Below are 14,285 nucleotides of genomic sequence, written 5' to 3' on the forward strand. Positions count from 1 at the left end.
AATACAATGATGGATTAAGCACAGATTGTAGCTATTGTGAGCTCTTGTATGGCCTGTCAGCCTCTTTGGGACAGGAACTGTCCTAGCTCAGTTGGGCCCAATCCCTGATCAGTGCCTCCAGGGGCATAAGTAAGGAGTAAGGGAGAATTCTGCTTCCCCTCCTTGCTAAAAGTAGGATGGCATTCCCTCTCCTATCCCTGCATACCCTTAGGCCCCCTTCCTCCTTGGCTGAAAGCGTCCCTTCCTGTTTCAATTTGCTTTAACCCCTGGACACCACTGTGCTAGAAATATTAGCAAATTTAGGAATCGGTAGCAGAGAGGGAGAGGAATGGAAGAGACTCAAGCAAAGGCGGAGAGGCATGTGCTCAGATGGGATTTGAAATTACTGGCAGACTAGGCAGGTGTAGGGAGTGTTGGCTGTCAGGAGCTGCTCTCGCCCCAGCGATGGGGAGACTGTGAGAAGGAAGGAAGGACGGGGAGGCTGGGGCTGCATGAGAGGATAGGAGAAAGAGACGAAGATGGAGCAGGTGAATGGAGGGTTTCGAAAGCAAAGAGTAACTGCTGATACCTGTTGCAGATAGGGCCATTTATACCATTTGAGCTAACCCCTGCTGGAAATTGGTTGCTGGCTCCTGTTGGCTGGAATCGGGGCTAATCCCCAGCCGAGGCATGCCTGAGACCCATGGTGGCAGTAAGAAAGGATGTTGCAGTGGCCCAGGCATGAAGAGATGGAAGCCGAAATGAGGCTTTTATAAGAGATGGTGCGGGGGCAGCATAGCCACGGTCCAGCGGTAGCCGCAGGCAGGTCTGCAGACACAGGAGAGGTGGAGGAAAAGTTCAGGGTCAAGGGTAATGCCAAGGTTATGGACAGTGGAGCCCCATGGGAAGTCCAAGTCAAGGAGACAGGGGAGTTATGTTTGAGGATACTCCTTAAGCACATGGGGCTTGGAATTGCCTACCAGTTGTTTAGTGTAACACACCACCCCTTAGCTCAATATAACACAATGAAAGCTCCTGGGCTTAACCAATGGCACCAGGGCTCAAACTAGGGTCTTAACAGCTACATGTATTTTAATGTCCTAATTATGTTCAGTGGCAATTGAGTTATGTCTGACCTCTCACTGTACCTCATTGATACTGAATGTTCTTTCTGGGAAGGCGGGGTTATCCCCACATGGTGCAGGACTAGACTTTGCATGCAAACATTTTTCACTAAATGAAACAGGACTGAGCCATAGCGGCCAGAGTTAAAAAGATTTCCAGATTCCTACATTATGCCTTGGGTCCTAGTAAGCAATAGCATGCCATTTAAAGTCAGGAGCCATAGATTTTTCTCCCCCACCTGACCCTTCTCTTCCCCTATCAGATGCACCCCCTTCACCAGCAGCCTGACCTCCCCTGGACCATAAGTCGCTACACCCAGCCCTTCCAAGGAGCTTCATGCCTCAAGGGAAAGTCTACCATCCCTCCCCCACCCTGCTCCTTATCTCTCCCTCTAATGTCCTGGGACCAACCCGGCTACAACAACATTGATATAAAATAAACACACAACCGGCTCCTTCATGTACAGCAGAACCTGGATTTCACCAAGCTTCCGAACGACCAGGTTTACGAAGCATTTTTCCCAGACAGAAAAACAAAATCACGCAGTGCAAGTGATGCTGATGAAGAACAAGCTGATATCCCTTCATGTTCCACTGCCCTCAGTGCACTGCAAATTGCTTTGCAGTGGTTTGAAGGACAAGTAGTAAATGATGCAGTGCTCCGTACTACGACTTTCCCTCCACCCCGCCTGTCATTTTGGGATGTTTTGATTTTATGAACTCTTCAGTCCCCAGTTAGTTTGTAAAATAGGACTTCTACTGTAATACCTCCTGAGTGCTGGAGACCTAGAGTTTGTACAATAACTTCTGCTGTGCTTTATTATTTATCTAATCCCAGGGCCGGACTCTCCCCTCTCTCACACTGGTGTAAATCAGGAGTAACTCCAGCGAAGTGGGTGGATTGCACCAATGTGAGACTTGTGTAAGTGAGCTGAGAAGCCAGACCTAGGCTTTTATGCTGCACCGTGGTATCTAAGCTCCTTACAGAAATCGATCTCCTATGCCCGGTCTGCACAGAAGGTGGTCCCTGTGCTGTCAGTGTGGGCTATGTGGCATGCTCAGTGTATCTTGGGGTGGCTGATGGACTCTCAGGTGGAATGGTTGCACTGAGATACATTCTGGGCTCAGATCTGGGGCCTGCAAAACTATAGGGCCTAGGAATGAAGGAGCCTGTCTAGAAACCGGTTATAAAGATTGACGCTTGATGGCATCAGTAAGTCCCTCTGGGCTTCTTGCAGGCTGAGAGCGTGGCAGATTGTCAATTCCTTAAAGTTCCTGAAACACCATCCACTCCAGTATGAATAGACTCCTTGTGGAAAGCCCATACGATTGCAATGTTTTGCAGGTGTTTCTATGGTGACTGAGACATACTCTTGGTCTATTGGTTTGGATTTTTTTCCCCTTCTCCCCATTCAGGTAAATCATCCCAAGAAAAAAAGAAAAACCAGGCAGAAAAACCATGTGGACCATGGATGCAGCATCAGTTACTGAATGTCAAAGGATTCCTGTTCCTCACTGCAAAGGAATTGAAAGCATCATCTTTTTAAGCTACCACCTATCTTGGCAGAGATCCACCCAGAGCCAGGCAAAAATAATTGGTCTTGAGCACAGCTAGCCAGATGTGGAACCCTGATCAGTTTTAGGCCAGGGCACAGGTTAAAGGCCAAACCAGGGCTAGGGTTTGGGGTCCCCCGGTGCCAAAATCAGATAAGCTGTTCTCAAGACATTTCAGCCCCAAACCGTGAGGATCTAATGCTATCAGGTGGTTTCTACTACATCATCATCAAATATGCATAGACTGCTGAGGACCATTGTGCTGGCCAGTGTGACCACGGTTGATGTCATCACCCCAGGGATGTTCCCTACGGGCGGCACCCGGTAGGGTCGAGGCAGGCACCCCTTTGCGCATTGATGGAGAGTTTGAGAGCATGGTGTGCCAGGTTTGTCCATCTTGTGACATGGCTAAAAAAAGTCCAAGGCTACTTTGGAATATAATGAGCATCTGAAGGAAAGCCACTACCTTGAGCTCAAATCTCTCCAGAACAGCTGTTTGGATGAGATTTTCATCACCTTGTCCACATTGAAATGAACTCCTGGAGGCTTTGAATCTGACCTGGGACCAAAACCCCTAAGAGCACAGCAGGAGGGGATGTGTTGGCCATGATATTTTGGAAATGGTACATGAAATCCAGGGTGAATGGAGGAGTGCACTAGTGGGCAGTGTTCTTTTTGTGCAAAAGTCCCTGATACACCAAGCCCCTTTGAGATCCAAAGACTTTTGCTTAATAGTCACATTACACAGATGGGGTGGAACTCTATCCAGAGGTCTGCTCAAGACTAAATTTAAAGCCTGACTTGAAGCCCAACTAGCCCACGGCCGACCCCACCCCACCCTGTGCCCAAGAGTGTCACATCGTTTTCAGACCTGACCCAAACCCAACACTCCTTCCCAGATCTGCGTCAGCAGCACTGCCGCTGCCTCATCCTTGGGGCTCAGCTTGGTAGGGGCTTCCTACACCCTGCACCTCATGCCCATGATCTGTCTCAGGCCAGTGCCTGCCTGGGGGGGTGGGGACAGCGGTAGCTGCGCGCCTCGCTCCTGCTAGCTGCCGCCACCTCGCCGAGGAGGGTGCTGTGGAGTGAGAGACGCTGCGACTTGTAGGCACGCTCATCCCGCAGCACACACAGAGCAGCCAAGCGGGAGCTGGGCACACAGCCACCATCTCACTGACCCCATCGGCAGTAGGAGGCGATCAGAGCCTACCCGACCAGAGCCCAAGAGCGTTGGGTGGTTGCCAGACCCGACCCAACCTGACACTTGTAGTAGGGTCCCATCAGGCTCGGGTTGGGTTGCAAGGCTCTAGCCCGAATACCTGCACAAAACATGAGCGAACGGCCTCTGAGAGGAGGTTCTCTGCCGGGTTGAGAGGATGGAATCCTCACCACCCAGATATAGAGCCTCCCCGGAGCTCCCGCGGCTCTTAGACCTCTTGCTCAGTGGATCCACATCGTTGTGGAGAAACTGGCCATGCTCCTGACCCTTCCCAAGCCCCCTGGCTCCTGGCCCTCTCCACCCCCCTGCATGCTGGCACGAGACAGTCACCACAGAGCAGGGTTCTATGCTATAGCAGGGCCCTCCCTCAATGGGATGGCAGTGGAATCACAGTCATCATCTTTAAGATCTACCATCATCCCTTTTCCAGGCTACAGGATCTGGCCCGGCCCATGATACTGTAGGACACTGCAATGAGGGATGCAGTAGAAAGGGCTGGGCAGAGTTGCTACTGCTTGTGCTCACCGGCTTTGCTAACTCCAGTAAGGCTGCGGTTTCCAGTTCATCTTTCACAGATTAGCACAGTCCCTGGACTAAACTGGCTGCAGAAAGTTATTGTTCAAAATTGCACAGAAGGCCCCTGAACTCTCTCAAACATATTACACTCTCTGAGTCTCTCGAAATCTAGCCACAGCCAGAGTGAGAGTCTGTGGCCTAAGTTTCCAGCTAGCCTGATTTCAGATGCACCATCCTTCTACACCTCCTCCCACTCCCCGTCCCAAACAAACTTTCCAGTGTTTCAAATGGAAGCTTATTTGGATGATTACCCAGGGCAGAATGCAATGGCTCAGTGCTTGCGCTGCCCCAACTCCCATTGGCTTCCCTAGGATTTGGGTTCACATGGTACACAGGAATGGGCCTGAAGGCTGCAGCATAGTCATGAGACGGGCTTGAGATAATGACAGCTACTTAAAGGGAGTGGTTAGATAAACCGAGGCTTAAGTTATTTTCTTCACTTTCATTGCGGTGAAATTGGAGCTGGGGAGAACTCTGGGGTTCTGTTTCCTGGTCTGCCACAGTCTTTGGCCAAGTCACTTAACCTTTCTGTGATTCGGGTTAATTTTCTAGAACTTGTGGATAATAATACTTACTTACCTGACAGTTGTGAGGAGAAGCTTAATTACATGCTGTTCCCAAAAGCCATTAATATCCTTCAGTTTAAGGCACTAATATAATTACAAAGTATTCATTATTATTATTGTTATTAGAGCTCATGACAGATTTCTTTATAGATGTGTCGCTGGTTTCTACTTTGTGATATGATGGGAAGAAAACCTCCAGAATGAGAGCCTGATTCTAATCTCACACTCATTTAATTCCACTCTGCATTTCCAGTGGTGTCACATCAGAATCAGGCCCTGAATGTGTAAACTGGGCGGGATCACCCTAACAGCACCATGCTCTTAGGCTACATCTACACTACGGGGGGGGTGTCGATTTAAGATACGCAAATTCAGCTACGCGAATAGCGTAGCTGAATTCGACATATCGCAGCCGACTTACCCTGCTGTAGGGACGGCAGCAAAATCGACCTCTGCGGCTTCCTGTCGACGGCGCTTACTCCCACCTCCGCTGGTGGAGTAAGAGCGTCGATTCGGGGATCGATTGTCGCGTCCCAACGGGACGCGATAAATCGATCCCCGAGAGGTCGATTTCTACCCGCCGATTCAGGCGGGTAGTGTAGACCTAGCCTTACACAGAGCTCTTCATGCGCAGATCTCAAGGCACTTTACAAAGGAAGTTCAAAGCACTGGCCACATTCCACACATGGAGAAACTGAGGCACAGACAGGGGGAATGACTTGCCCAAGGTCACATGCAGACCCCAGGTCTCTTGGCTCATAGTGCAGTGCCCTGGACTATGCTGCCTCCAAGTAGGGATGTGTAAACTGCATAATCTTGTTCTTCCTGCAATCGGCTTGTATCTCCAATTTAACTGACCTATTTTTATAATAGGCCAATTTGGGCCAACTGTAATGTGATCAATTCTGCATGGTTTAATTCCTTTCCAGGTAGCACAAAGCCCATTCCTGTAGGAACACAGACACACTAACTTAACAGCTTCCCTTGTTTTAAGGCCCGCTCCCATTGAAATCAAAGGGAGTTTTGCCTTTGGCTTCAGCAGTGGCCAGATTGGATCCCTCAGAGTGCAAATGCTCTCCTGAACTGCATTATTTCGTACTCCACAAGCTTAGCGGTGGGTGTGCCCTGCCATTATATAGGGCACCAAGGAACACACCAAACCGGATAGAATAAATCCGTACCAGTCATGGGGCAGGATCACTGGCAGAATTGGAGATGTTTAGAGAGATGTTTATGGGGTGGTGCAGATTTTCCGATGGGTGTTGTATCGATACCATGTACACCTGAGTATATGCCAAGAAATGTAGGCCTCCTTTTGGCAGGTAAACATTTGGGGTGTTTTTTTCTTGCAACTGCTATGAGCCCAGAATCAGGACTGGGGAAGCTGGGATGTACAGGAAGAAAACTGTACCAGCTTGGATGGCCAAACATAGAAATAGGACTTGACCTGCAGAATAGCCACAACTGGCACTTTGCACCAGTCTTAGGACAGCGAGGAAAGCAGAAATTGTGAAGAACGTCATGTAAGGCAAATCCTCCTTCTAATCTCTCTGGGCACAGTGTGAGGTGGAGTGAGTGAAGCCAACAGATGTGCTAAATCAACAGCATTCATAGCCAGGTGCTAGTGCCGCGATTTCCAGTGGTTTGCCTGCCCAGCCGTCTGCCCCACCAATCATACACTGAGATCACCTTCTTCCTCCTTCTCCTTTTCTCTCTATTCCTCATCCAGGTTTTAATGAGAATACTGAAAATAGAGCATCCCTGAAATCATAATCCTGCAAACTGATATGTCTGTCACTTTTCCCCCCAAAGGAGTTGAACTGGAAATAGAGGGAAAGAAATCCAGAGACTTAAAAAATAGCAGCACGGGGTCTTCTGAAAGGCGCCCTTGGAACAGCAAAGAGTGCAGGGCAAGAAGCGATGTGTTTTAAGGCTCAGGATCGGGGTAGTCAATGGGCGGACCGGGGGCCAAATCCGGACTGCCAGATGCTTTTGAATGGACCCCAAAATCTTTTTATTTACTTATTGTTATCGTTATTGTTATTTTTTAATTATTATTTTCTCTGGAATCTGGCCCTTGACTAGACCGTGCCCAAGAAATTTGGACTTTGCCAAAAATAATTGACTACCCCAGCTCAGGTACTTTTGAGGAGAACCAGACAGGTGGCAAAATGGTATTTGCCTTTCAGATTGTTCTCTCTGTGTGTGGATTTTGTGCTGGTGAAGGGAGCTAATTTGACGGGTCCTTTGGGACTGAATTCTCCTCACTAGCCATGGCGGGGGCAGGGAGAAAGCAACCTTTTCCCCTGTGCTGCTATATCCACGTTAGCAAATAGGAGAAGTCCTAGAGTAGACAGGATGCAGCATCTAACCCTTCTCAGAGCTCCTGTGCACTGTCTAAAATGAATACTTCCAGTAGTGCTGGAGTTACTTAACTTTCTCAGGGCCCGCACCGCCTGCAGTCATTCACAGCTGTGCAAAGCCAGTGCATTCTGACTAGGTGGCATTTGTAAAATCCACCTGTAAAATGGGGCTAAGAATTCTGACCTACTTTGCCAACTGCTGTGAGATCTACTTGGTATTATTATTTGATGCCTGCTCTGCACTGGTGTAAATGAAGGTGCAGGGCAACAGTGTGTCAGGTCACCGGTGTTGTCCAAAAAGTCCTATGACTGGATTGAGGTCAGACAACAAGCTGGCACCAGAGCTGGAAACAGAACCCACGTCTCCTGCAGCCTGAAGCACAAGGCCACTCATCCTCTCTCCATTGAAAGCCTCTTTCCGGGGCTGGGTGACTGTTATTTGCACGATTTGCTTGTGTTCCCCTGTCACAGGGATGAGTTCTCTTGTCTTCATCATGAAAGATCCTAAACTGACAAACGTGCTTAGATTCTTGCCTATTTCTTCCCTGATTCTGATTCTGTCCTTGCAGAAACAAAATTCATCGGAGACAATGGACTGCAGGATCAAGTCCCTGGATTTTTATACACACACACACACGCTCTCCCCCTTGAGTAAAAGGGCACATGCAGAAGTCCCAACCAGTTACTGTTATATACCTCAGGCTGATCTGCCCTTTGTAGAGTACAGGTATCCCTCCTCCTCCTCCCCCCAAATTACAGCCAATTCCCCCCCTCTCTCACACACATACCATGGCATGCATTTCACCTTCCTTTTCCTCCCCATCCATCCCCACTCATCCCATTTCTTGGGAGTGAAGCAATCATAGGGGAGAAGGAGTTACCAGACAGGCAGCCCTGCTTCGGGAGACGCTTGGTGGCTCCAACAGCTGTGCGGGATTTGAGTCTCTTTGGCAGATGTTTGGTTTTCCAGCCACTTCATTAATGTTGGAAACAAAACCCCTGATTATTCCTGACCAAAGCACTCCTTTTATGATTGACAGCCAGCGTGTGTTTCATACCACATAACCCATCTTATTGCTCTAGCTTTTTTTTTCTTTTCTTTTTTTAAAATTCTCATTATTAACAAAGTTCTTTTGGACACTTCAGAAAACTGATCCCATCTGCCAATTCAGCTCTCCCTGGGATCTAGCCGGGGAGTTTGCGGCTCCTGGAGTGGCTGATGAGAACCTGGTAAAGACCGAAGTGTCAGCTCCGATGCAGGAGTGAAATAAACCAGACAATAAAGGACCCAAGTCCTTAGGGCTACACTACAGCGGGGGTCGACCTAAGATATGCAACTTCAGCTAGCATAGCTGAAGTTGCGTATTTTAGGTCGACTTACCTGGCTGTGAGGACGCGGCAAGTCGACCGCTGCCGCGCCGCCGTCGACTCCGCTGCCGCCTCTTGCCGCGGTGGAGTTCCCGAGTCGACGGCAGAGCGATCAGGGATCGAGTTTATCGCGTCTTCAGTAGACGCGATAAGTCGATCCCCAATAGATCGACAGCGCCACTGAAATAGATTTCTGCTTTGCAGCTTGTCAATTTCATGAAAGGCTGTTTCACTCCCAGCATCTGTCCTGCACCCTAAAATTAGCAGAAGTCATAGATTTATCTGCTGTGTCTTGTCAGCTTCCCTTAAAGCTATTTCACTCCAGCAACTGCACTCTGAAATGCCAGGGGAAATTGCCCATCTCCAGCTACTAGCCACAAACAGAGAAGGCGCAGCAAACGCAAGGAAGCATAATGACCCTATTTCCTTTCATATATTGTGGGGTTTTTCCGTTTCAGGATTCAAACCCTGACTTCTTTAGGACTTTATTTATTTACTTATGACCAGCAAACGTTCGCTATTTATTATGACACTTTGAGTTATCGTTAGATATTTTATTTCTTTGAAATAATAATTATTCGTGTTATCTGTTGCATTGAAAGTGTAGTTTTTAAAATCTGTTTGTTTTCGAATTAAAAACTGGATATTGCTATGATTACTATAAAATAATCTAATCCCTCGAGATATTTTTGGGGTGGTTTAGCAATGTAAACAGTTCTTCAATTTAAAAATAAAAATAATTAAGAGCATTCGGGCACATTTTTATTTGAACTCATCCCTTACCATTTTAATTCAATTCCTGTTTACTGTAATCACCTTAATTTCTCAGCTGCAGAAAGAATGAACAAAGTATATTCCAAGTGTAGTAAATAAAATACTATTTATTTTAAATATTGATGCGTTCCTAATTACTTTTAATGAACAAAGATTATTGGTGTTCTCTCTCTGATTTATAAAAATTGCTGATTGGGGTTTTTAAAAACAGGTATCTGTACATTTTAAAAATTTCTCTATATTTGAAGAAAACATCAAAATTAGATCGTCTGTTTCCCTGAGCTTGCTATTCCAATTTTTGACAGTGCTTAGAAAGGATATCCATATTATTTTTATGGTTCTCAAAATAGACCGTAAAACCAAACAATATTTGCAATAGAAAAAGAAATATTGATCAAACGGAAGACAATTTTAACAGGATTCCAATATATGTTTTATAATGGAACCACAGCAAACAAAAAGTTACCCGAACAAACTCCATGCTAAAGACTCTGAATAGATTGTTTTTTCTCTTTCAAAACACAATACTTTCCATACAAACAAACACGAAATCTATAATTTTTCAACTTTCTAAAAATTAAAATATATGGTGTGTTATCTTATAGGTCAACGTTACTTTGAAAATAAAAAAGTGAGCAATACAGTTTTGCAGAATATATTAATGTATTTATGACATCTAATAATAAATCTGTACTTAGAAACATTCAGTATATAGCTACTTTCTTAATTAATTTAACAATTGTTTGCATCATATAGTAGATTCACGCAATTTAGTTAATGAGGGACAGACCAGAATCAACAAACAATTGATGTCAAAAGTAATTCAAATAATTCTTGTGCTGAAAAAATCCTGTTCAAAACGAGGCGTGGGATCATTTCTAACAGCAATACAAATCCCTATCTCAAGAACGATTCTTCCTGCAAATCGGGAAGAAATTGACACAGTATGAACATAAACCAGAGAAATAAAAATCGAGCGAAGTCATCAGGAAAGGTTTGGCTTCTGCATAGCGCAGGAAAATTGCACGAAAGCCCAGAGGCATTTGAAGTTAAACAACAAAGAAAAATTAATAATCTTTAGAAGTAAACGAATTGACACATGATTGCTTAAAAGGAGACGAGAAAATGAGGAGCAGCACTTAAGAACAATTATGGAACATTAAGAAATAATAATTTCTGCAAAACACTTGCAAGCAATGAAAGTGACACTATTTGCCAAGAATCTCTTTCCATTTTTAATCTGAGTTTTATTACTCTGGAGCGAGGTGTTCAGTACTACTCGGTAGGGGGAAAAACCGCATTTCCAAACACCACCAAGTTATCTAATAAACAGCTGAGAGAAAATGGCCGGGCAGAAACTCATCTGAAAACAACCCAAGAGCGACTAATGCTGCATTAGTGAAGAAAGTGGTTACAATACAGTACACCTATAGTGCTCTCTGTATAATACTCCAAGCCCTTGGCCGCAAACACAGCAAATTCCTTAATTGTTTAGCCATTATAAAAGCTCCATTAGCTTCTGAACACGTAATTACCTCCTATTTTTCCTCCCTTTACACGAACTGTCGGTAAAGAAATACTCATTTGTGGGTTGGTGTGTGCACAAGTACATACCCACAAACGAGTGTTTCTTACAGACAGTTCGTGCAAAGGGAGGAAAATAGGTAATTAATTGTCCTGAAGCTAAGCAAGCTTCTCTCTGCAACACATTTCAGAGCGCTGGTGTGTATTTGCTCTCTCTGTACAATTGTTCCAAAGTGCTTAATAACTTCCTGATGGGCCACATTGCTACTTGAATTTTCAAGCCTTAAACTAATTACAGGGGGGTGGGGGGAGAGAGAGAGAAAAAGTCACCCTGGAAGCTTTCCAGCATTGGAAGGCAAAGCCGAATTAAAAACACACCCCGGTCGCTTAAAATAGAGCGCGCGCGCCCGTGCGCCCGGGATCCTCCCAGCCGCGAGCAGGGGGAAGCAGGGAGCGCAGGGGATGAGCACAAGAGAAGCCGGAGGCTGCCCTGATTGACAGCTGAAGTGTCCTAAAAAGGGCTCGGCGAGATGCTTATCGGGAGGTTTATATAGCAGCCGAGCGAGCGCACGCTGGAGAGCGCTCATTCACCCCGGCAAGCCGCGGAGACCACGCCTGGGGTGGGGGGCCACCCTTTGGCAGCCCCGCTCCGCTCCCTGGGACCCTCCCCACGCCCCTTAGGAAGAGAGAGTTCCTTTCTCCGGCGTCCCAAAGCCCGGGCCGCTCTTCGGGGAAGGGGGCTTCCACCATGCACTGCTATGGCGAGCTGAGGCTCGCCTCCCCCGGGCAGCTCAAGGCAGCCAGGAGGCGCTACAAGACTTTCATGATCGATGAGATCCTATCCAAGGAGACCTGCGATTACTTTGAGAAACTTTCCCTTTACTCTGTCTGCCCTTCTCTCATCGTCAGACCCAAACCTCTGCACTCCTGTACTGGTAAGAGCTTGAATTTTCTCATCTTCCCTCCCCACCCATTCCCCTTCTGCATCTACCTCCCAGGAAGGCTGGATCTGTGTGTGTGTGTGTGTGTGTGTGTCTGACCCTGGCACCAAGCTCCCTGAGATTTTGCAGTGCCCAGCCACCACAAGGGAAGGGATTTTTTGTCTCTGCAAAAACCCTGGGTGCTAGGGTTTCGCCTGGGATTGGAACAAGCAAGTGTGTGGTGGGGAGCTGAGAGTGCACAGAAAAGATTTGCAAGCAAAGCCCTTTTTAATGTGTGGTGGCTGTCAGAGGCAATAAAGTAGCTCGATTTCCCAGTGTGGACTCTGCAGGCGCAACGACATATTTGTAGCGGTGAACTAAGGAAAACCCTTTCCCCTAAACGCTCTCCTCTCTGGCCAAAACATTCACAAACTCCTCAGCCAGTCGATGCATCTTTCCTCTACGCTCTGCATTTTTCTGTGGTTTGCTAAATATCCAGTGACACCCTATTTACCTCCCTCTGCAACAGATCCATCTTCTGCTCTCTCTGGAACATCCACAAATAAATGGTTGGGGGGAAAATATCCAGAACATATATACCCCCTACTAGATGGATTAAAGCCTTGATCAAGACTCAGAGAAGTCACTTATAAAATTGTCAGTGACATCAGTGGGAACACGAATAAATAATAATAATAAAATAATAATAATAATAGCCCTAGTAATAATAGTTCCACTGTTGTTCAATGGCCTGATCTTGCATTATTTGGATACCCAAATCTCCCATTAGCTTTGGAAGAAGTTAGGACGTACCAAATGGGAAAACGGAAAACATTCTGTTCATGTTACAAACACAGGGCTAGATCCTACGTACAGATTTGCACCAGTAGACTCCCGCACAGCTGTGGAGCCCACTCACTTCAACTGACGGATGCCTTCAGTGGAAGTGATTTGCAGAATCAGAGCCATATGTGCTTTTGCAAACAAATTAGTCTGATGCAGTTTGTTAGGCGTGCACCCAAAATAAATGTCACTCTTCTGATACATTACAGGCAGAAAAGTTTTCTCCTCGCAAAGACACTATGAACTTTGCAAGACCGCTAAGCAGTTAGAGGGCTCAGCAGACTTTTATTCTCCCCAAAACTCTGTGTCCTCCCCACACACTTTTAGTAGAAACATTTTATAACTTTGGAGAACCTAATGATAAAACTGATAATTAAAAAAAAATCCAAGTTATTTCAAAAAATGTTTCTAAAGGACCAATTCCTGGTAATGCTGGTGCTAAAAATGCATGGAATGTTCTGAACCTGAAAATACAAGAAGTCTCTGCTGAAATCAGTGGGGAGTGCTGCCTACAGATTGATCCCCCACAGTTTGGCCCCCCGATTCCTCTGGGAGTAAATGAAGAGGAACCTCACTGATCTTAATGAAATTATACCGGTGTAAAACTTGATTTAAGTGACATCAGTCTGACCCATAGATTTTTAAATTTTTTTAAAAATAGGGACTTATTTAGTTCTTGCAAGATCTACAGCTCTCCCTGCCTCAATACCCCAATTTGCAAATATTACTAATTAAATAGAAAGATGCTGGAGGCCAATACCGTAGCAATTTGCAAATATTACTAATTAAATAGAAAGATGCTGGAGGCCAATACGGTAGCAAACCTCAATTTTACCTGCTTTTGGAGAGAGGGTGGTTATAGTGCAGTTCTTATTCATAAATTTCCTCATATTGATTCCTGCTTGGTTTTTAACCAACCACTGACATACTTCTGGTGGAAGGGATAGTTATTAATCAAGATCCCACCGGCAAGGGATTTTTTGCAGCTAATCCTCTGCTACAGTTTAGCCAGTGAATCTCTGTCCATAGCGAAAGTGGAATGAAAGTCCCCAATGGCTCCAATGCACAGCAGAGTGCAGGCTGCAAATCCTTACGGAGGGCCAGTCCTGCTCACGTTGGAGTCAATGGCAAAACACCCGTTAACTCCAGTCATGCAGGAATCGGACCAGACTAACCTTCCACTCCAGAGTAAAGATTTTTCTCTTTTCACTGTAGGACAATTCTATTTTACATAGAGGGGAAGTACCATAAAAGAAAACAGGCTACCAAAAATCCCCCAAGACTTTCAGAGGAGCAATAACCCAAACATCCAGTAATTTACAGGGCTGTAAAAATAGTTCAGCATTATAAAACAATTCTTAGCTGCTTATCTGGGGTAAGCGCTTCTGATTTAGTTTTGATGGGTGAATAAACTGTCATTAGCTGTTTCATTATCATCAAGCCTGTGGGAAGGTTGAGTGTATTTTTATGGGTGA

The 14,285-nt window shown here is 45.9% G+C and overlaps 2 protein-coding genes across 2 annotated transcripts in view; one reads left to right on the plus strand and one right to left on the minus strand.

Moving 5' to 3' along the window:
- The window catches only part of ARHGAP32 (Rho GTPase activating protein 32), a 475,360-nt gene that overhangs the window by 460,174 nt on the left and 901 nt on the right, over nt 1–14,285 (minus strand). The window lies entirely within an intron of this gene.
- Nucleotides 11,484–14,285, plus strand: part of BARX2 (BARX homeobox 2) — a 49,555-nt gene continuing 46,753 nt past the window's right edge. The window contains exon 1 of the mRNA XM_054049535.1: nt 11,484–11,982. Coding sequence (XP_053905510.1) covers nt 11,796–11,982 — 187 coding nt within the window. The 5' untranslated portion in view covers nt 11,484–11,795. The remainder of the gene's footprint in view (nt 11,983–14,285) is intronic.

This window comes from Malaclemys terrapin, chromosome 15 (assembly GCF_027887155.1).
Source record: "Malaclemys terrapin pileata isolate rMalTer1 chromosome 15, rMalTer1.hap1, whole genome shotgun sequence".
Classification (NCBI taxonomy): domain Eukaryota; kingdom Metazoa; phylum Chordata; order Testudines; family Emydidae; genus Malaclemys; species Malaclemys terrapin.